General features: G+C 43.5%; 1 protein-coding gene and 1 long non-coding RNA gene across 2 annotated transcripts; one reads left to right on the forward strand and one right to left on the reverse strand.

Annotated features, from left to right (window-relative positions):
* Positions 1–589: 589 nt before the first annotated feature.
* Positions 590–21,048, reverse strand: LOC134862931 (sex comb on midleg-like protein 2). The gene is given in 17 exon segments (XM_063881072.1): positions 590–3,224; positions 3,557–3,708; positions 4,075–4,263; positions 12,270–12,398; positions 12,575–12,724; positions 12,819–13,022; positions 13,144–13,237; positions 13,856–14,118; positions 18,990–19,028; positions 19,031–19,139; positions 19,141–19,233; positions 19,313–19,401; positions 19,518–19,752; positions 19,835–19,905; positions 20,044–20,112; positions 20,323–20,385; positions 20,980–21,048. Coding segments are annotated over 16 exon segments (2,034 nt in total). The 5' UTR covers positions 20,345–20,385; positions 20,980–21,048; the 3' UTR covers positions 590–3,098.
* On the forward strand, positions 10,723–19,405 carry LOC134862935 (uncharacterized). Its single transcript, XR_010165595.1, has 4 exons — positions 10,723–12,739; positions 12,828–12,981; positions 19,002–19,158; positions 19,296–19,405. It is a non-coding gene; the product is annotated as an uncharacterized LOC134862935 (long non-coding RNA).
* Positions 21,049–21,978: the final 930 nt, after the last annotated feature.

Genomic DNA, 21,978 nt, shown 5'->3' on the forward strand with positions numbered 1-21,978 from the left:
AGCCAAGAAGCCCCTGACCAGCGCAAAAACAATTTCAAGAGGTCCAGCTGCTCCATCAGTGTGTGATTTATTAAAGCCTTTAACTGAGAAACTCTTAAAGCTACATTTAAATGTTTATAATCCATCTCTAAATTCATGGCAAACCAGTGACATCATGCAGTAACCCTGAGAGACATCAGCTGCTTTGAACTGATCCTTCAATAAGCTGTGCTGACAGTTCAGTGAGGAGCATCGGCTGGAGCTCCACTGAGGATGTTCGTCCTTCTCGGTGACAGGGAGGCGACTGCAGCTACTACACTTTTTTCCAGTCTGTTTCTGTCTCCCAATTTTTTCTCATTTGATTTTTTCCCCAACTTCTTTCCTAAAAGATCTTTTCTTCTAAATTTCGACTTTTAAAAACGTCCCACTATTTTCTCATAATTTTAACTCCTTCCACATGTGGCCCTGATTCACACTTTTTGTCTCCCAATCTGTTTCCCTTACGATATTCTTTTCAAACTTTAGATTTTTTTTCCCAATTTGATTTTCTGACCACACACACACACACACACACACACGCACACACACAATAAAAAGGAAAGACACAATGTCAGAAACACACTGTTTATCTGGTCGACAAATATTTTCAAGTAGTCTGAAGAAGAGGAGGAGGAAATGAGGGGACTTCCCCCTGTGAGGGTCTTATGGCACTGTGAAAGCAGGAAGGAGTAACAGCAAACACTGTCAGTTATTATAAACAGCTACAAAAGAGACAGGAACCTGAGAGATGCTGCAGGAAGCAGGCAAACCTGTTACTGAACACATCTAACGTCTTATAAAAGAGGAGCCTTCACATCTCTAACTGTGATTTCATTCAAACATTTCTACAAAATGTACATTCTGTCGCTGATGCTCATGGTGAAACCCATAAAACTGTACACGACTGTTCTTATGCTGACAGGGAGCAACGGGGGGGGGGCGGGCTAATCAGGAGTTAGATATGACTCAGAACAGAGGCGGGTCTCAGGGGATCAGGAGGTGAACATGACTCAGTCTGCACCACCTATACCCAGGTAAACCTACAGGTAATGACACATGAATATTCCAGGTCCTCAGACCCTACAGACCCTGCTCTTTAACCCTGATGACATTAATAAATTAAGTCTCCAGAAATCTTCAGGCGTGTTACAGAAACCTCCAGATGTCTTTAATTTATATAGAAATAATCCAGATTTCCTTAAAACAGACCTTAATTCTTCTCATTAACGGTGAAACGGTTTGTAGTTTTAAAACCAGTTTAAAACACGGAATAACGTTTCTTACTAAACAGCAGTTTGATCTTCTACACATTATATTAGGTTTAAGAAAAACTGATTTTCAGTTCAAGGTTTATGTATTGTTTTACATAATAGAAAATCGAGTTGATCAGTTTGGTTTCGTCCCAAAGAGGAAGTGAACATACTCCAGATTAGTAACATTGGAACATGTATTATTAATCTTTATTTTCCTGATTCAGGTCCTAGGTCTTTTATTCTGAAAGCATCAGCAGTGAGGAGGTTCCTGAAACACGGTGCAGATTAATACAGAATATAAACTGATGAACACCTGGTCCTGGTCCAGATCAGGAACCAGACCAGCAGACTGCAGAATAAATATGGAGTCAGGCTTAGTGATTCCCATCCCTGTGATGAGCTGATGGAACCAGGACTGAGAACAGGAACAGAGGATCTGCTCTTGCCCCTTTTCCACCAAACTGGATCCGGTTCAAGATCCGATCTTTTGCTTTTCTGGCGCTTCTCTGGTTCTAGTCTGTAGCACCCCTTGTGTTTCTACTACTCAGAGGCCGAGTGGAGCTCATGTGGAGCTGCATCATTGCGTCCTCGTTTGCGTGCCCTCTGACTGATTCATATTTACTGTCTGTCTGTCTGTCCCACGAGCAGCTGCTGCATACCCCCCCCCCCCCATCAGTGACTGTGTTCAGTCTGAACTGACGCTGTTTCTTCACAGTGCTGTTCTGAGAGTGTCTCTGGCTTTAGACAGGTGATGTCAGCACAGCTCCTCTGACTACCTTCACTGCTCTGACATCCTGTTGAGGCAGAAGCCGTTTCTACTCATTTTACCGGCGTAGTTTTCCTTATGGTTTTGCTTGTGATGGCAGCCTGTGTAGCCCATGTACTGATTCCATCCCATAGCTGCAATAATACACAGGAGAGCGTCTGCCTGCTCTTCCCAATGCTCACTAACAGAACGGTGATTAAAGTACGGTGAGTAAACAGCACCACACTGACCCGGTTAGTGCTGCCGGACTTTATAAAGTGTGTGTGTATCAGTGTGTGGTCGCGCTGTAGTCCCTGTGCTCAGAGATACTGCTGTTACAACTTGTACTCGCTGTACTCCATGAGCTGTAAGCTCAGGTTAATCCCCCCCCTCCAAAGTAAGAGTGACGTATTTGGTTCTTGGATCTTGCCAGGCAGCCGAGTGGGGCCAGAAAGATCCGGTTTTTCGATGCTTAAAGCCGGCGCCGCTGCGGTGGAAACACGAAAAACCAGATCTTTAATCGGCTCCAGTTCCGGCTCCGGGTTGGTGGAAAAGCGGCAAGTGATGAGCTGATTAATGAACCAGGACTCAGAAAGGGAACAAAGGATCTGCAGGAGGCGCTCACAGGAAGCTGAAGGTTAACAAAATAAAAGCCTCTGTGGAGCGAGGAGGAGAAAACGGAATGACGTACGGGTGATAGACCCCCCCCGTAGTGCAGGCAAACGTGAACAGTCTTCATCATGTGATAATAATGATGCGGGGGAGGGAACTTCCTGAGGCTCCTGGGAGTCAGCTGGGAGTCAACGGGAATAAAAACAGAAGAAGAAACATCCTCCTTCTGCGGGTCTGAGCGGACCAGTCAGTCCAAACCTGGGAGCGTGCACGAGGGCCACGTGCACTGCAAACACTGCAGGTCTTTGGGATGCACGTTATCCTAGGGGGTGAGGTAATGTGTCTGCCCTCTGGTGGTGGGGCCCTCAGAGTCAGCAGTAACATGGGGCCCACGAAACCCGGTGGCCCCGGGGTCTGGTGGTCCCCCTGGTGGTACCCCCGAGGGTTATTGCTGGTTGTGGCCCCGCCTTTTACAGCCGGCCCTGCTTCAGCCTCTCGATGTGGTGACACAGCTTCAGGGCGGGGCCGAGCTTCAGACCCATGTACTTCATGATCATGTCGCTGCGCAGCAGCAGGAGGGCCCGGCCGTCGATCTCCTGAAACACACACACATTCATTTATTACACACACACACACACACACACACACACACACACACACACACACACACACACACACACACACACACACACACACACACACACACACACACACACACACACACACACACACACACACACACACACACACACACACACACACACACACACACACACTTTTCCTCTGGAGTTGAATCAACAAGAAGAAGTCATGTCCTCCCAGGACTCACCAGGGTTTGTTCTAGAATATGTTCCCAAACATGGTGGAATCTGACCATGGAGCTTCATGACAATCAGAAGCTCTCATTGTGAAAGAAACAGTGACTCACATGTTTCCTGAAGAGCTCAGCATGGGGGGCTAACGCTGCAGGATCGGCCTCCCTCACAAACTGCATCACCTCCTCGATGCTCCAGCAGGCCGGACTCCTGCCGGGACCCTCAGAGATCCCCCCCACCTCCGGACCAGTGGTGGAGCTGGCTGCTGGAGACCAACACATGTGCATTAGAGGAGCTCCAGTATAACATCTGCAGCTCCTTTTAGAGCGTCCCACTGCTCCGTCTAAAGGACTCCGGATGGTTCTCTCACCCACTAACCCCCATGTTGTGATCGGGTCAAATCTGATCGATGTCCTACATTATTCAACTATTGTGATATACATTTGAAGGCTCCTCTCACTCACTCACACACACACACACACACACACCCCCTCAGTGGAGGGCTTCCCAACAGGAGGGTCAGGAAGGTGCTGCTGTACTGGTGAGGAGTCCACTGGTCGATGATTGGTTAATGACCCCCCCACCCTGAGACATTAGATATTTATATCAAGAATAACATCTCCATACTCACCTTCCACCCGTCGGAGGGGCTGCTTGGTCCCCGGCTCTGAGGGGGGGGAGGCAAGGCGTCGGGGGGCTGTTGTACTGCCGGGGTGGGGGGGGAACTCGGAGCTGTGCAGGGTGGGGGGGCAGGGGGTAACGGAGGCCGAGTCCATGAAGCGCTGATCCTTCATCAGAGTGCTATCTTCATGGGTCTCTGCTGGGGGGGGGAATACATTCAACTGCTTCATATGTTCAACAGTCTCTAATAGTCTCTGATGGTCTCTAATAGTCTCTGATGGTCTCTAATCGTCTCTGATGGTCTCTAATAGTCTCTGATGGTCTCTAATCGTCTCTGATAGTCTCTAGTCGTCTCTGATGGTCTTTAATAGTCTCTGATGGTCTCTAATAGTCTCTAATCGTCTCTGATGGTCTCTAATAGTCTCTGATGGTCTCTGATAGTCTCTGATGGTCTCTAATAGTCTCTGATGGTCTCTAATAGTCTCTAATCGTCTCTGATGGTCTCTGATGGTCTCTAATCGTCTCTGATCAACTCTAAAAGTCTCTAATCGTCTCTGATGGTCTAAAATCGTCTCTAATAGACTCTGGTGGTCTCTAATCGCCTCTGATGGTCTGGTATAGGCTTTTATCGACTCTGATGGTCTCTAATAGTCTCTGATAGTCTCTGATGGTCTCTAATAGTCTCTGATAGTCTCTGATGGTCTCTGATAGTCTCTGATGGTCTCTAATAGTCTCTGATAGTCTCTGATGGTCTCTAATAGTCTCTGATAGTCTCTGATGGTCTCTGATGGTCTCTAATCGTCTCTGATCAACTCTAAAAGTCTCTAATCGTCTCTGATGGTCTAAAATCGTCTCTAATAGACTCTGGTGGTCTCTGATGGTCTGTAATGGTCTCTAATCTGATGGTCTTTAACCGTCTGTAATAGACTCTGATAGTCTCTAATCGTCTCTGATAGACTCTGATAGTCTCCAATCTTCTCTGATAGTCTCTGATGGTCTCTAATAGTGTCTGAAGGTCTCTAATAGACTCTGATGGTCTCTGATGGTCTGTAATAGTCTCTGATGGTCTCTGGTAGTCTCTAATCCTCTCCTATTGTCTCTGATGGTCTCTAATAGTCTCTGATGGTCTCTAATAGACTCTGATGGTCTGTAATCGTCTCTGATGGTCTGTAATAGTCTCTGATGGTCTCTAATAGTCTCTGATGGTCTTTAATCGTCTCTAATAGACTCTGATGGTCTCTGATGGTCTGTAATAGTCTCTGATGGTCTCTGATAGTCTCTAATCCTCTCCTATTGTCTCTGATGGTCTCTAATAGACTCTGATGGTCTGTAATCGTCTCTGATGGTCTGTAATAGTCTCTGATGGTCTCTGATAGTCTCTAATCCTCTCCTATTGTCTCTGATGGTCTAATAGTCTCTGATGGTCTCTAATAGACTCTGATGGTCTGTAATCGTCTCTGATGGTCTGTAATAGTCTCTGATGGTCTCTGATAGTCTCTAATCCTCTCCTATTGTCTCTGATGGTCTCTAATCGAGTCTGATGGTCTCTAATAGACTCTGATGGTCTTTAATCATCTCTAATAGTCTCTGATGGTCTCTAATAGTCTCTGAAGGTCTCTAATAGACTCTGATGGTCTCTGATGGTCTGTAATAGTCTCTGATGGTCTCTGATGGTCTCTAATCCTCTCCTATAGTCTCTAATCCTCTCCTATTGTCTCTGATGGTCTCTAATAGTCTCTGATGGTCTCTAATAGTCTCTGATGGTCTTTAATCGTCTCTCATGGTCTCTAATAGTCTTTAATTGTTTCTGATAGTCTCTGATGGTCTTTTAATAGTATCTGATGGTCTCTAATCGTCTCTGATGGTCTCTAATCGTCTGTAATAGACTCTGATAGTCTCTGATGGTCTCTAATAGTCTCTGATGGTGTCTAATAGTCTCTGGTGGTCTTTAATTGTCTGTAATAGACTCTGATGGTCTCTAAAAGACTCTGATGGTCTCTAATAGTCTCTGATGGTCTCTGATGGTGTCTAATAGTCTCTGGTGATCTTTAATCGTCTCTAATTGTCTCTGATGGTCTCTAATAGACTCTGATGGTCTCTAATAGACTCTGATGGTCTCTAATAGACTCTGATGGTCTGTAATAGTCTCTAATTGTCTCTAATGGTCTCTGATGGTCTCTTATCATCTCTCATAGACTCTGATGGTCTCTGATGGTCTCTAATCATCTCTGATGGTCTCTAATGGTCTCTGATGGCCTTTAATAGTTTTAATCGACTCTGATGGTCTCTAATAGTCTCTGATGATCTCTAATAGACTCTGATGGTCTCTAATAGTCTCTGATGATCTCTAATAGACTCTGATGGTCTCTAATAGACTCTGATGGTCTCTATAGTCTCTGATGATCTCTAATCGACTCTGATGGTCTCTAATCGTCTCTCATAGACTCTGATGGTTTCTAATCATCTCTGATGGTCTTTAATCATCTCTACTCAACTCTGATGGTCTCTAATAGTCTCTGAGGGTCTCTGATGGTCTCTAATAGTCTGAGGGTCTCTGATGGTCTCTAATCGTCTCTGATGGTCTCTAATCGTCTGTAATTGTCTCTGATGGTCTCTAATAGACTCTGATGGTCTGTAATAGTCTCTACTCGTCTCTCATAGACTCTGATGGTCTCTGATGGTGTTTAGTCATCTCTGATGGTCTCTAATAGTCTCTGAGGGTCTCTGATGGTCTCTTATAGACTCTCATAGACTTTGATAGTCTCTCATGGTCTCTAATCATCTCTGATGGTCTCTAATGGTCTCTGATGGCCTTTAATAGTTTTAATCGACTCTGATGGTCTCTAATAGTCTCTGATGATCTCTAATAGACTCTGATGGTCTCTAATAGTCTCTGATGATCTCTAATAGACTCTGATGGTCTCTGATGGTCTGTAATAGTCTCTAATCGTCTCTGATGGTCTCTAATCGTCTCTCATAGACTCTGATGGTTTCTAATCATCTCTGATGGTCTTTAATCATCTCTACTCAACTCTGATGGTCTCTAATAGTCTCTGAGGGTCTCTGATGGTCTCTAATAGTCTGAGGGTCTCTGATGGTCTCTAATCGTCTCTGATGGTCTCTAATCGTCTGTAATTGTCTCTGATGGTCTCTAATAGACTCTGATGGTCTGTAATAGTCTCTACTCGTCTCTCATAGACTCTGATGGTCTCTGATGGTGTTTAGTCATCTCTGATGGTCTCTAATAGTCTCTGAGGGTCTCTGATGGTCTCTTATAGACTCTAATAGACTTTGATAGTCTCTCATGGTCTCTAATAGTCTCTGATGGTCTCTAATAGTCTCTGATGGTCTTTAATCATCTCTGATGGTCTCTAATAGACTCTGGTAGTCTCTGATGGTCTCTAATAGTCTCTAATCGTCTCTGATGGTCTTTAATCATCTCTAATAGACTCTGATGGTCTCTGATGGTCTCTAGTAGTCTCTGATGGTCTCTTAATAGTCTGTGATGGTCTCTAGTAGTCTGATGGTCTCTTAATAGTCTGTGATGGTCTCTAATATACTCTGATAGTCTCTGCTGGTCTGTAATAGTCTCTGATGGTCTCTGATTATCTCTAATCAACTCTGATGGTCTTTAATAGTCTCTGATGGTCTCTAAAAGTCTCTAATAGTCTCTGGTTTCTTAATAGTCTCTAAAAGACTCTGATGGTCTCTAATAGTCTCTGATGGTCTCTGAAGGACTCTGATGGTCTCTGATGGTCTCTAATAGTCTCTGATGGTCTCTAATAGTCTCTGATGGTGTCTAACAGTCTCTGGTGGTCTTTAATCGTCTCTAATTGTCTGATGGTCTATAAAAGACTCTGATGGTCTCTTATAGACTCTGATGGTCTGTAATAGTCTCTAATTGTCTCTGATGGTCTCTGATGGTCTCTTATCATCTCTCATAGACTCTGATGGTCTCTGATAGTCTCTAATCATCTCTGATGGTCTCTAATGGTCTCTGATGGCCTTTAATAGTTTTAATCGCTCTGATGGTCTCTAATAGTCTCTGATAGTCTCTAATAGTCTCTGATGGTGTCTAATAGTCTCTGGTGGTCTCTAATCGTCTCTAATTGTCTCTGATGATCTCTAATAGACTCGGATGGTCTCTAATAGACTCTGATGGTCTCTGATGGTCTGTAATAGTCTCTAATCGTCTCTGATGGTCTCTGATGGTCTCTAATCGTCTCTCATAGACTCTGATGGTTTCTAATCATCTCTGATGGTCTCTTATAGTCTCTGATGGTCTTTAATCGTCTCTAATCAACTCTGATAGTCTCTAATAGTCTCTGAGGGTCTCTGATAGTCTCTTATAGTCTTTAATCATCTCTACTCAACTCTGATGGTCTCTAATAGTCTCTGAGGGTCTCTGATAGTCTCTAATAGTCTCTGATTGTCTCTAATAGTCTCTAATCGTCTCTGATGGTCTCTAATCGTCTGTAATTGTCTCTGATGATCTCTAATAGACTCTGATGGTCTCTAATAGACTCTGATGGTCTGTAATAGTCTCTAATCGTCTCTGATGGTCTCTACTCGTCTCTCATAGACTCTGATGGTCTGTAATAGTCTCTAATCGTCTCTGATGGTCTCTACTCGTCTCTCATAGACTCTGATGGTCTCTGATGGTGTTTAATCGTCTCTGATGGTCTCTAATAGTCTCTAATAGTTTCTGATGGTCTCTACTCGTCTCTCATAGACTCTGATGGTCTCTGATGGTGTTTAATAGTCTCTGATGGTCTCTAATAGTCTGTAATCATCTCTGATGGTATCTAATAGTCTGTAATCATCTCTGATGGTCTCTAATAGTCTCTGAGGGTCTCTGATGGTCTCTTATAGTCTCTAATAGACTTTGATAGTCTCTCATGGTCTTTAATGGTCTCTGATGGTCTCTTAATAGTCTCTGATGGTCTTTAATCATCTCTAATCGTCTCTGATGGTCTCTAATAGACTCTGATGGTCTCTAATAGTCTCTAATCGTCTCTGATGGTCTTTAATCATCTCTAATAGACTCTGATGGTCTCTGATGGTCTCTAGTAGTCTCTGATGGTCTCTTAATAGTCTGTGATGGTCTCTTATAGACTCTGATGGTCTCTGATGGTCTGTAAAAGTCTCTGATGGTCTTTAATCATCTCTAATCAACTCTGATGGTCTTTAATAGTCTCTGATGGTCTCTTATAGTCTCTAATAGACTTTGATAGTCTCTCATGGTCTTTAATGGTCTCTGATGGTCTTTAATCATCTCTAATCGTCTCTGATGGTCTCTAATAGACTCTGGTAGTCTCTGATGGTCTCTAATAGTCTCTAATCGTCTCTGATGGTCTTTAATCATCTCTAATAGACTCTGATGGTCTCTGATGGTCTCTAGTAGTCTCTGATGGTCTCTTAATAGTCTGTGATGGTCTCTTATAGACTCTGATGGTCTCTGATGGTCTGTAAAAGTCTCTGATGGTCTTTAATAGTCTCTGATAGTCTCTGGTTTGGTTTCTTAATAGTCTCTAATCAACTCTGATGTTCTTTAATAGTCTCTGATCGTCTCTGAAGGACTCTGATGGTCTCTGATGGTCTCTAATAGTCTCTGATGGACTCTGGTGGACTCTGATGGACTCTGATGGTCTCTAATAGTCTCTGATGGTTTCTAATCAACTCTGATGATCTTTAATAGTCTCTGATAGTCTCTGGTTTCTTAATAGTCTCTAATATACTCTGGTGTTCTTTAATAGTCTCTGATCGTCTCTGAAGGACTCTGATGGTCTCTGATGGTCTCTAATAGTCTCTGATGGACTCTGGTGGACTCTGATGGACTCTGATGGTCTCTAATAGTCTCTGATGGTTTCTAATCAACTCTGATGGTCTTTAATAGTCTCTGATGGTCTCTAATATACTCTGATGTTCTTTAATAGTCTCTGATCGTCTCTGAAGGACTCTGATGGTCTCTGATGGTCTCTAATAGTCTTTGATGGACTCTGGTGACTCTGAATCGACTCTGATGGTCTCTGATGGTCTCTAATAGTCTCTGATGGTTTCTGATGGTCTGTAATCGAGTCTGATGATCTTTAATCATCTCTAATCGACTCTGATGGTCTCTAATCGAATCTGATGGTCTCTGATGGACTCTGATGGACTCTGATGGACTCTGATGGACTCTGATGGTCTCTAATAGTCTCTGATGGTTTCTGATGTTCTGTAATCGAGTCTGATGGTCTCTAATCGACTCTAATGGTCACTGATGGTCTCTGATGGTCTCTGATGGTCTCTGATGGTCTCTAATCGAGTCTGATGATCTTTAATCGTTTTTTATCGACTCTGATGGTCTCTGATGGTCTCTAATAGTTTCTGATGGACTCTGGTGGTCTCTGAAGGACTCTGATGGTCTCTGATGGTCTCTAATAGTCTCTGATGGACTCTGATGGACTCTGATGGACTCTGATGGTCTCTGATGGTTTCTGATGGCCTCTAATCGAGTCTGATGGTCACTGATGGTCTCTGATGGTCTCTAATCGAGTCTGATGGTCTGTAATCGTCTCTAATGGTCACTGATGGTCTCTGATGGTCTCTAATCGAGTCTGATGGTCTTTAATCGACTCTGATGGTCTTTAATCGTCTCTTAATAGACTCTGATAGTCTCTGATAGTCTCTAAACGTCTCTAACAGACTCTGATAGTCTCTGATGGTCTCTGATGGTCTCTAATCGAGTCTGATGGTCACTGATGGTCTCTGATGGTCTCTAATCGAGTCTGATGGTCTGTAATCGTCTCTAATGGTCACTGATGGTCTCTGATGGTCTCTTATCGAGTCTGATGGTCTCTAATCGACTCTGATGGTCTTTAATCGTCTCTTAATAGACTCTGATAGTCTCTGATAGTCCCTGATAGTCTCTAAACGTCTCTAACAGACTCTGATAGTCTCTGATGGTCTCTAATAGTCTGTAATCGTCTCTGGTGTCTCTTATAGTCTCTAATCATTTCTGATGGTCTCTAATAGTCTCTGATGGTCTCTAATCGTCTCCAATAGTCTCTGATGGTCTCTAATAGTCTCTGATGGTATCTGATGATCTCTAATAGTCTCTGATGGTCTGTAATCGACTCTGATAGTCTCTGATGGTCTCTAATAGTCTCTGATGGTCTCTGATGATCTTTAATAGTCTCTGATGGTCTGTAATCGACTCTGATAGTCTCAGATGGTCTTTAATAGTCTCTGATGGCATCTAATAGTCTCTAATCGTCTCTGATGGTCTTTAATAGTCTCTGATGGTCTCTAATAGACTCTGATAGTCTCTGATGGTCTGTAATAGTCTCTGATGGTCTCTAATAGTCTTTGATGGTCTCTAATAGTCTCTAATCGTCTCTGATGGTCTTTAATCGTCTCTAATAGACACTGATAGTCTCTGATGGTCTCTTAATAGTCTCTGATGGTCTCTAATAGTCTCTAATTGTTTCTGATAGTCTCTGATGGTGTCTAATAGTCTCTGATGGTCTCTGATGGTCTCTGATGGACTCTGATGGTCTTTAATCGACTCTGATAGTCTCAGATGGTCTTTAATAGTCTCTGATGGTCTCTTATAGACTCTGATGGTCTCTGATGGTCTCTAATAGTCTTTGATGGTCTCTAATAGTCTCTGATGGTCTTTAATCGTCTCTAATCGTCTCTGATGGTCTTTAATCGTCTCTAATAGACACTGATAGTCTCTTAATAGTCTCTGATGGTCTCTGATGGTGTCTAATAGTCTCTGGTGGTCTCTAATTGTCTCTGATGGTCTCTGATGGACTCTGATGGACTCTGATGGACTCTGATGGACTCTGATGGACTCTGATGGACTCTAGTCTTTGATGGTCTCTGATGGTCTTTAATAGTCTCTGGTGGACTCTGGTGGACTCTGGTGGACTCTGGTGGACTCTGGTGGACTCTGGTGGACTCTGGTGGACTCTGATGGTCTCTGATGGTCTCTGATGGTCTCTGATGGTCTCTAGTCTTTGATAGTCTTTAATAGTCTCTGATGGTCTCTAATAGTTTCTAATCGACTCTGATAGTCTTTGATGGTCTCTAATCAACTCTATAATTTACTCAATCTTTCCCCTCCTGTGTATTGGGCGGGGTCAGGAGGATTCAGTCAGTGTATTTATATACAGGTATATATATTTATTTCAAAGAAGCGTGTTTATAAGGTGGTACCTTCTGAGGGGTGGGCTTCCGGCCGGAGGATTTTGGGGGAGAGGGGGGCAGCATACAGGGGGGAGACCCCAGAGAGACTCCTCTTACCCCCCCGAACCAGAGAGGGGGCGTCCAGAGTCTCCTGCTTCACTGAAACACAGAAAAACTACTAACTCAATATAAACACAGGACACTCCGTACTCAGGTGAGACTCGCTGTGTCCCTGACTTCCTGTGGGAGAAAAACCGCTACGTGGGTCTGGAGGTAGTTTATACATTAATGTTGAGAAGGAAATCCCATAATAACAGTGTGTGTGCAGTGATCACCTGACTTCCTGTGGTAGAAGCTGAATGGCTGGCTGCTGAACAGACTGTCACATTGTAGCTGTCGACACATGTTCTCCAGGAAGCGGAGCACGAAGGACGCACTGGAGGCTGAGGGCAGCCGGACCACCCGGACCCCACCCTCCGTCCTCACTGTAAAGAGAGGAGGTTAGTACTGAAGACCCCCCCGCATGGCTCTGCAGGGTTATTTATTCAAGTATATATATTACTGTTATTGTGTTTGTACCCCTGACAGCGCCCCCACCCCCGGCCTGGCTCTGCAGGTTGTTCAGCAGGACTAAGGGCTGGGGGCTGCAGCCGATGCATGCCTGCACCACCTGCTGCAGAACGGCATTTACAGGACCCGGGCCAAAGTGATCCGGCAGACGCTGCATCTGCTTCCTGTCCAGGTGGGGGCCGCAGTCCCCACTCTTATTCACGTACACACACACTGCCCCACACACACACACACACACACACACACACACGTACACACACCCACACACACACACACACAGATGAGATAAACTGAGAAGAGCTGTGATTGGATAACCAGAGAAGGGTTAGTTTACCTGTAGAGACCACAGAGGCGAGGCTGGGGGGGCCGTCCTGAGGGACCTGCATGCTCTGCAGTTGGAGGGGGCTCTGCAGCATCTTGGACTTCCTCTGGAAAACACACATCAGCACACACTGTCTTAAGGTGCGTTCACACCGATTACATGTCAAGTCAATGAAAACAGGCGGATAGACAAATTCTGAGAAGCTCAGCTGGGCGGAGCTAACTACACCAATCAGAGGCGAGAAGCTCAGCCTAAAACAAAACAGCAGCCATGAGCTTTTCACTGTTAGCACAGGGCTCCTCATATCTGTTCAGAAACATCAGAGTTTATAAATGTTCAAACCACAGACTGTGGAGAATACAATCTGCATTTCTGTCTGTAGGTCGAGGAGGGAGCAGCTACATGCTAGCTTAGCTTAGCCTAATCATTCTGAAAACCTGATACAGCGTTTGCTGCCGTCTCAGCACTATCTCTAAAGCATAACTTTGTGTTTCGAACATGTCGCAGTATGTAGTTATTTCAGCATCAGTTATAAATGTTTATTACAATAAATCTAAATATGTAAATGTTGTTGTTAGTTTCTACATGGAGATAAGCCCCACCTCCAGTTTGAATGATGGCTGTAAAAACCAATGATGCCGCTGTAAATCTCGTGTGAGTGAACGCACCCTAACAACAAGGTGTCAGCGGCTCTGAGTCTCCAGAGTCTCCGATCAGGTCTCACCTTGCTCCCAGGTTTGGGGCCCCTCTTCTTGGGGAGTCGGGGCTCCAGCGTTGAGTCTTCAGGTTGGGCTCCGTTCAGGGCGGCCGCCTCGGCCACAGCCTTCAGCAGAGCCAGGGTCTCGCTCTTCGGTCGGCGGCCCCGGACCCCCTTCCTGACCGGCAGCGTGGGCAGGGGGGTGGGCAGCCTGTGGGGGGGCTGCAGGGACCTCCTGCTAGGCTTAGAGGGGGAGGCAGGGAGGGTCTGCAGGGGCTTTGGAAGAGAGACTGTTGGAAAAGCAGAAACAAAGACATGAGATTACAAATACCTATAGAAAGTGAAAGGTTCTGATGCAGTCCTGCACGGCAACAGACATGTACTGACCCCGCAACAGACATGTACTGACCCCGCAACAGACATGTATTGACCCCGCAACAGACATGTACTGACCCCGCAACAGACATGTAATGACCCCGCAATAGACATGTACTGACCCCAGCAACAGACATGTATTGACCCCGCAACAGACATGTACTGACCCCGCAACAGACATGTACTGACCCCGCAACAGACATGTACTGACCCCGCAACAGACATGTACTGACCCCGCAACAGACATGTACTGACCCCCGCAACAGACATGTACTGACCCCGCAACAGACATGTACTATCCCGCAACAGACATGTATTGACCCCCGCAACAGACATGTACTGACCCCGCAACAGACATATACTGACCCCCGCTACAGACATGTACTTTATATGTTTCTTAGCGTGTTTCCTCTCTGATGTACAGACTTTATATGTTTCTAAGCGTGTTTCCTCTCTGATGTACAGACTTTATATGTTTCTAAGCGTGTTTCCTCTCTGATGTACAGACTTTATATGTTTCTAAGCGTGTTTCCTCTCTGATGTACAGACTTTATGTTTCTTAGCGTGTTTCCTCTCTGATGTACAGACTTTATATGTTTCTTAGCGTGTTTCCTCTCTGATGTACAGACTTTATATGTTTCTAAGCGTGTTTCCTCTCTGATGTACAGACTTTATGTTTCTAAGCGTGTTTCCTCTCTGATGTACAGGCTTTATGTTTCTTAGCGTGTTTCCTCTCTGGATGTACAGGCTTTATGTTTCTTAGCGTGTTTCCTCTCTGATGTACAGACTTTATATGTTTCTTAGCGTGTTTCCTCTCTGATGTACAGACTTTATATGTTTCTTAGCGTGTTTCCTCTCTGATGTACAGACTTTATATGTTTCTTAGCGTGTTTCCTCTCTGATGTACAGACTTTATATGTTTCTTAGCGTGTTTCCTCTCTGATGTACAGACTTTATGTTCTAAGCGTGTTTCCCTCTGATGTACAGACTTTATGTTTCTAAGCGTGTTTCCTCTCTGATGTACAGACTTTATATGTTTCTAAGCGTGTTTCCCTCTCTGATGTACAGACTTTATGTTTCTTAAGCGTGTTTCCTCTCTGATGTACAGACTTTATGTTTCTAAGCGTGTTTCCTCTCTGATGTACAGACTTTATGTTTCTAAGCGTGTTTCCTCTCTGATGTACAGACTTATATGTTTCTAAGCGTGTTTCCTCTCTGATGTACAGACTTATATGTTTCTTAGCGTGTTTCCTCTCTGATGTACAGACTTTATGTTTCTAAGCGTGTTTCCTCTCTGATGTACAGACTTTATATGTTTCTAAGCGTGTTTCCTCTCTGATGTACAGACTTTATGTTTCCTTAGCGTGTTTCCTCTCTGATGTACAGACTTTATATGTTTCTTAGCGTGTTTCCTCTCTGATGTACAGACTTTATGTTCTTAGCGTGTTTCCTCTCTGATGTACAGACTTTATATGTTTCTTAGCGTGTTTCCTCTCTGATGTACAGACTTTATATGTTTCTAAGCGTGTTTCCTCTCTGATGTACAGACTTTATGTTCTTAGCGTGTTTCCTCTCTGATGTAAAGACTTTATGTTTCTAAGCGTGTTTCCTCTCTGATGTAAAGACTTTTATGTTTCTAAGCGTGTTTCCTCTCTGATGTACAGACTTTATGTTTCTTAGCGTGTTTCCTCTCTGATGTAAAGACTTTATGTTTCTAAGCGTGTTTCCTCTCTGATGTACAGACTTTATGTTTCTAAGCGTGTTTCCTCTCTGATGTACAGACTTTATATGTTTCTAAGCGTGTTTCCTCTCTGATGTACAGACTTTATGTTTCTTAGCGTGTTTCCTCTCTGATGTACAGACTTTATATGTTTCTTAGCGTGTTTCCTCTCTGATGTACAGACTTATATGTTTCTAAGCGTGTTTCCTCTCTGATGTAAAGACTTTATATGTTTCTAAGCGTGTTTCCTCTCTGATGTACAGACTTTATATGTTTCTAAGCGTGTTTCCTCTCTGATGTACAGACTTTATATGTTTCTAAGCGTGTTTCCTCTCTGATGTACAGACTTTATATGTTTCTAAGCGTGTTTCCTCTCTGATGTACAGACTTTATATGTTTCTAAGCGTGTTCCTCTCTGATGTACAGACTTTTATGTTTCTAAGCGTGTTTCCTCTCTGATGTACAGACTTTATGTTTCTAAGCGTGTTTCCTCTCTGATGTAAAGACTTTATATGTTTCTTAGCGTGTTTCCTCTCTGATGTACAGACTTTATGTTTCTTAGCGTGTTTCCTCTCTGATGTACAGACTTTATGTTTCTAAGCGTGTTTCCTCTCTGATGTACAGACTTTATGTTTCTTAGCGTGTTTCCTCTCTGATGTACAGACTTTATATGTTTCTTAGCGTGTTTCCTCTCTGATGTACAGACTTTATGTTTCTAAGCGTGTTTCCTCTCTGATGTACAGACTTTATGTTTCTAAGCGTGTTTCCTCTCTGATGTACAGACTTTATATGTTTCTTAGCGTGTTTCCTCTCTGATGTACAGACTTTATGTTTCTAAGCGTGTTTCCTCTCTGATGTACAGACTTTATATGTTTCTAAGCGTGTTTCCTCTCTGATGTACAGACTTTATATGTTTCTAAGCGTGTTTCCTCTCTGATGTACAGACTTTAATGTTTCTTAGCGTGTTTCCTCTCTGATGTACAGACTTTATTGTTTCTAAGCGTGTTTCCTCTCTGATGTACAGACTTTATGTTTCTAAGCGTGTTCCTCTCTGATGTACAGACTTTATATGTTTCTAAGCGTGTTTCCTCTCTGATGTACAGGACTTTATGTTCTTAGCGTGTTTCCTCTCTGATGTACAGACTTTATATGTTTCTAAGCGTGTTTCCCTCTCTGATGTACAGACTTTATGTTTCTTAGCGTGTTTCCTCTCTGATGTACAGACTTTATATGTTTCTAAGCGTGTTCCTCGCTGATGTACAGACTTTATGTTCTTAGCGTGTTTCCTCTCTGATGTACAGACTTTATATGTTTCTTAGCGTGTTTCCTCTCTGATGTACAGACTTTATGTTTCTAAGCGTGTTTCCTCTCTGATGTACAGACTTTATATGTTTCTAAGCGTGTTTCCTCTCTGATGTACAGACTTTATGTTTCTTAGCGTGTTTCCTCTCTGATGTACAGACTTTATATGTTTCTTAGCGTGTTTCCTCTCTGATGTACAGACTTTATGTTTTCTAAGCGTGTTTCCTCTCTGATGTACAGACTTTATATGTTTCTAAGCGTGTTTCCTCTCTGATGTACAGACTTTATGTTTCTTAGCGTGTTTCCTCTCTGATGTACAGACTTTATATGTTTCTAAGCGTGTTTCCTCGCTGATGTACAGACTTTATGTTTCTTAGCGTGTTTCCTCTCTGATGTACAGACTTTATGTTTCTTAGCGTGTTTCCTCTCTGATGTACAGACTTTAATGTTTCTAAGCGTGTTTCCTCGCTGATGTACAGACTTTATATGTTTCTTAGCGTGTTTCCTCTCTGATGTAAGACTTTATGTTTCTAAGCGAGTGTTTCCTCTCTGATGTACAGACTTTATATGTTTCTTAGCGTGTTTCCTCTCTGATGTACAGACTTTATATGTTTCTTAGCGTGTTTCCTCTCTGATGTACAGACTTTATATGTTTCTTAGCGTGTTTCCTCTCTGATGTACAGACTTTATGTTTCTAAGCGTGTTTCCTCTCTGATGTACAGACTTTATGTTTCTAAGCGTGTTTCCTCTCTGATGTACAGACTTTATGTTTCTAAGCGTGTTTCCTCTCTGATGTAAAGACTTTATATGTTTCTTAGCGTGTTTCCTCTCTGATGTACAGGACTTTATGTTTCTAAGCGTGTTTCCTCTCTGATGTACAGACTTTATATGTTTCTAAGCGTGTTTCCTCTCTGATGTACAGACTTTATATGTTTCTTAGCGTGTTTCCTCTCTGATGTACAGACTTTATGTTTCTAAGCGTGTTTCCTCTCTGATGTAAAGACTTTATATGTTTTCTTAGCGTGTTTCCTCTCTGATGTAAAGACTTTATATGTTTCTATAGCGTGTTTCCTCTCTGATGTACAGACTTATGTTTCTAAGCGTGTTTCCTCTCTGATGTACAGACTTTATGTTTCTAAGCGTGTTTCCTCTCTGATGTACAGACTTATATGTTTCTTAGCGTGTTTCCTCTCTGATGTACAGACTTTATATGTTTCTTAGCGTGTTCCTCTCTGATGTAAAGACTTTATATGTTTCTAACGTTTTTTCCTCTTTATGTCAAAATTTTAAAAGGGTTCAAAAGGTGTTTCCTCTCTAAAGGTAAAAGACTTTAAAATGTTTTTTAACCCGTGTTTCCTCTCTGATTTTGGGACTTTAAAATGTTTCTAAGCGGTTTTCCCTCTGTGTACAATTTTATATTTTTTCTTAGCGTGTTTCCTCTCTGATTTACAGACTTTTTTTTTCTAACGTGTTTCCTCTTTTATGAAACAGTTTTTAAATTTTTTAAGCGTTTTTTTCTCTCTAAATTCAGATTTTTTATTTTTTAAGGTGTTTCCCCTAAAGTAAAACCCTTAAATATTTTTCTTGGGCGTTTTTCCTCTCTGATGTACAGACTTTATGTTTCTAAGCGTGTTTCCTCTCTGATGTAAAGACTTTATATGTTTCTTAGCGTGTTTCCTCTCTGATGTACAGACTTTATATGTTTCTAAGCGTGTTTCCTCTCTGATGTACAGACTTTATATGTTTCTAAGCGTGTTTCCTCACCACTGTTTCCAGGGGCCTGCAGGCTGTGCTTGGTGAGCAGCACCAGCCCACGGGGAACATGTCTCTGGAGTCGTAGGGGCACCAGTAGTCGAAAGCCCCCCTCCAGCCGTCGAACATGACGAACACCTCGTCGCCCTTCACCTCCCCCACGGGTCGCCGGACAGATCAGGTAGGGGTTCTTCTTGTCCACGGCCTCCAGCTTCATGCCGGGTCTGAACAGGTTCTGAGGGGGCCGCAGGGGCTCCTGACCAGAGGGAGAGCCTCATTGGAACAACTCTCCTGATATAATATCTATTCATATTTTAGATGTTCATTAGAGGAACCTTTTTAAAGGCAGAGGCTGGAGCCATCTCCGCTCCATTCAGGGTCCTGAGCAGGAACATGGGCCAGGAGGAGGCGTTCATCCGGAACCCTGGGGGGGCACCAGGTGGGGTTACACAGGGGGGTTCACATCGGAGTAAATAAACAGTATTTACCCGGGGGGGGGGGGGGCTGCAGCATGTCTATATAATAATAAGCAGCATTTACCCAGGGGGGGCTGCAGCATGTCACCGTTCTTCTCACAGCTCCCGATTGGCTGGATGTCGGAGGAGTCCACCAGCCTCCAGAAATCGTTGCTGTTGTCGCTACCGTCGAGTCGCAGACGCAGCCGGACCCCCGTTAGACCCATCACCGTGGCAATGCAAACAGACGTGGAGTTACGGGGGTCCCGAGCCTCCAGCTTCATCCCCACTTTAAAGTCATTGGAGGGGGGGACCCTGGCCTGAAGACACAGCAGAACATATGACAGACATCAGTTCACCCCCCATCAGGTTATTATGAGGAAGAAGTGGAGCAGCTCGTACCTGTCTGAAGCAGGCGGGGGGGGCAGGGGTAGCTGACGTCTCCTTCAGATAGTCCTCCCAGCTGAAGGAGTCTGAAGCACACAGATTCATTTCAACAGAGGAGACCCCGAATACACATGTGGTCTACAGGGTCTGACCCTGGGTCTAACCTTCGATCTGACCCTGGGTCTGACCCTGGGTAATCACACACACTGACAGAGGATACTCACCTGTATTATTTGCAGGAGGCGTCAGAGGAGCCATCCTTCCTGATTTGTCCTTCCTTCCGTCCCTCAGATCTGAAATCACAAACCCATGAAAATACTACTTTTCAATATTTCCCTTCTTTAACAGAGCAGGAGTATTCCATGAACCTTTCTCCTCGTGAGTATTCCATGAACCTTTCTCCTCATGAGTATTCCATGAACCTTTCTCAATGAATATATTTAAACTAAAGTGAAGGAGCGTCTGCAGACCCTCAGTTAGGAGCAGAGGAAATGAAGCCTCACCTTTCAGAGCAGTTTTCCCCATGATGACGACAAACCTGACCAGGTGAGCTTCCTGTAGATTAACTTTGAAGATTGCACACACACACACACACACACACACACACACACACACACACACACACACACACACACACACACACACACAAACATTTTACTCAGCAAAAAGTTTTCATATAAAAACTTTTCTCTGACAACTTCTTTTTTCCTGGGAAATCTGAGATGTTTTAAAAAACTTTGGGTCCCATCCTGACAACAGTACTGTCTCGTGTGGCCCTTATCGTCTTCCGTAGTTTACAGCGTTATTACGATAATTCAGCTTCTGTGTTCGCTAACCTGGTGACGTCACCTCTCACAGCCTCACATGTTAGCAGCGGATATAGCTGTGATGCTAGTTGTTTACACTAAGAACAGCTCATATCGTATGGATGTGTAACACTGTGCTGCTGCTCTCTGCACTGAAACAGAAACACGGCTCCAGGTGATAGTCGGGCCCAGTGTTGACAACTGATACCGGCTAACACCTGGAGCTAACCTGAGCTCACCCTGCGAGGCTGTTTAGAAGTCCTTATTAAAGATATAAACACATAAGTAGGTCCTTTATCTTGACGGCAACCTCTCCTGCTGCTCTCTATGATTCAGATTAAAGAGGAGACTCACTCTTTCCACCGGATGAAGATCCTCTCTACTCGCCAGCTGCCATTTTTCTGCTTCACGCTGTAATGTATTCCAAAGGATCACAAGCAGAGGAAAACACTGAGCCAGAGGCCAATCAGATCTCACGGTACTCAGACCAACAGCCTATTAGGAGACGCTTTACTCGCTTCAACCAATCAGCATGCGCCTGTTCTTCTCGTTGTGTCTTTTTGGATTCAATAAATGAACAGCAGTGAGATGTCTTCTCTGCTTGTCTTCTTCACAAGGCTCCCCCTGCTTAGGCTCATATGACAGAGATGGGTGTTTAATGAAGATGCGCCACACAGTCAGCTTTAAAGGCACGTGACTCAAACAGGGAATTTAGCTTTCCTGCATTTCTCTCAATCTTCTTTAAACAATTCAATATTTTAATTATTATTATGTTCAAATATGTTAGAATTTTTTGCTGGGGATAGTTTGAAGGACAGTGGTCAGGTGTTATAAAATACATTCAGTACACATTTCCAGTACCCATTTAAGCCTGTATTTAAACTTTTGTTTTTACTGAATGTATATTCAGATATATTAACCAACTTTTCAATTAAGTTTCTGATCATCTGATAATCATATTAAATATCAGGCAACCGTACTGTAATATATAATATCATTTGTAAATGAAGCAGCAGGTTATTGAAAGAGGATATCATGAATCATTACGTTTTTAAAACACTATGTAGATCATCATTAAAGTCTTTGTATTTTGTGCCTGTAAACAAAAACAATCAATACAAAACGTTCTGTAGAAACCTGACAGAGTCTCCATGATTCTGATGGGGGCAGCAGAGAACCACACACTGGAAGAGAGGACTCTTTAAAATAGAGACTCTACATACTGATATACACCTGAACATCAGCAGGAGAGGACTCTTTAAAGTAGAGACACTACATACTGATATACACCTGAACATCAGCAGGAGAGGACTCTTTAAAGTAGAGACACTACATACTGATATACACCTGAAC

Source organism: Eleginops maclovinus, chromosome 4 (genome assembly GCF_036324505.1).
Source record: "Eleginops maclovinus isolate JMC-PN-2008 ecotype Puerto Natales chromosome 4, JC_Emac_rtc_rv5, whole genome shotgun sequence".
Lineage (NCBI taxonomy): Eukaryota > Metazoa > Chordata > Actinopteri > Perciformes > Eleginopidae > Eleginops > Eleginops maclovinus.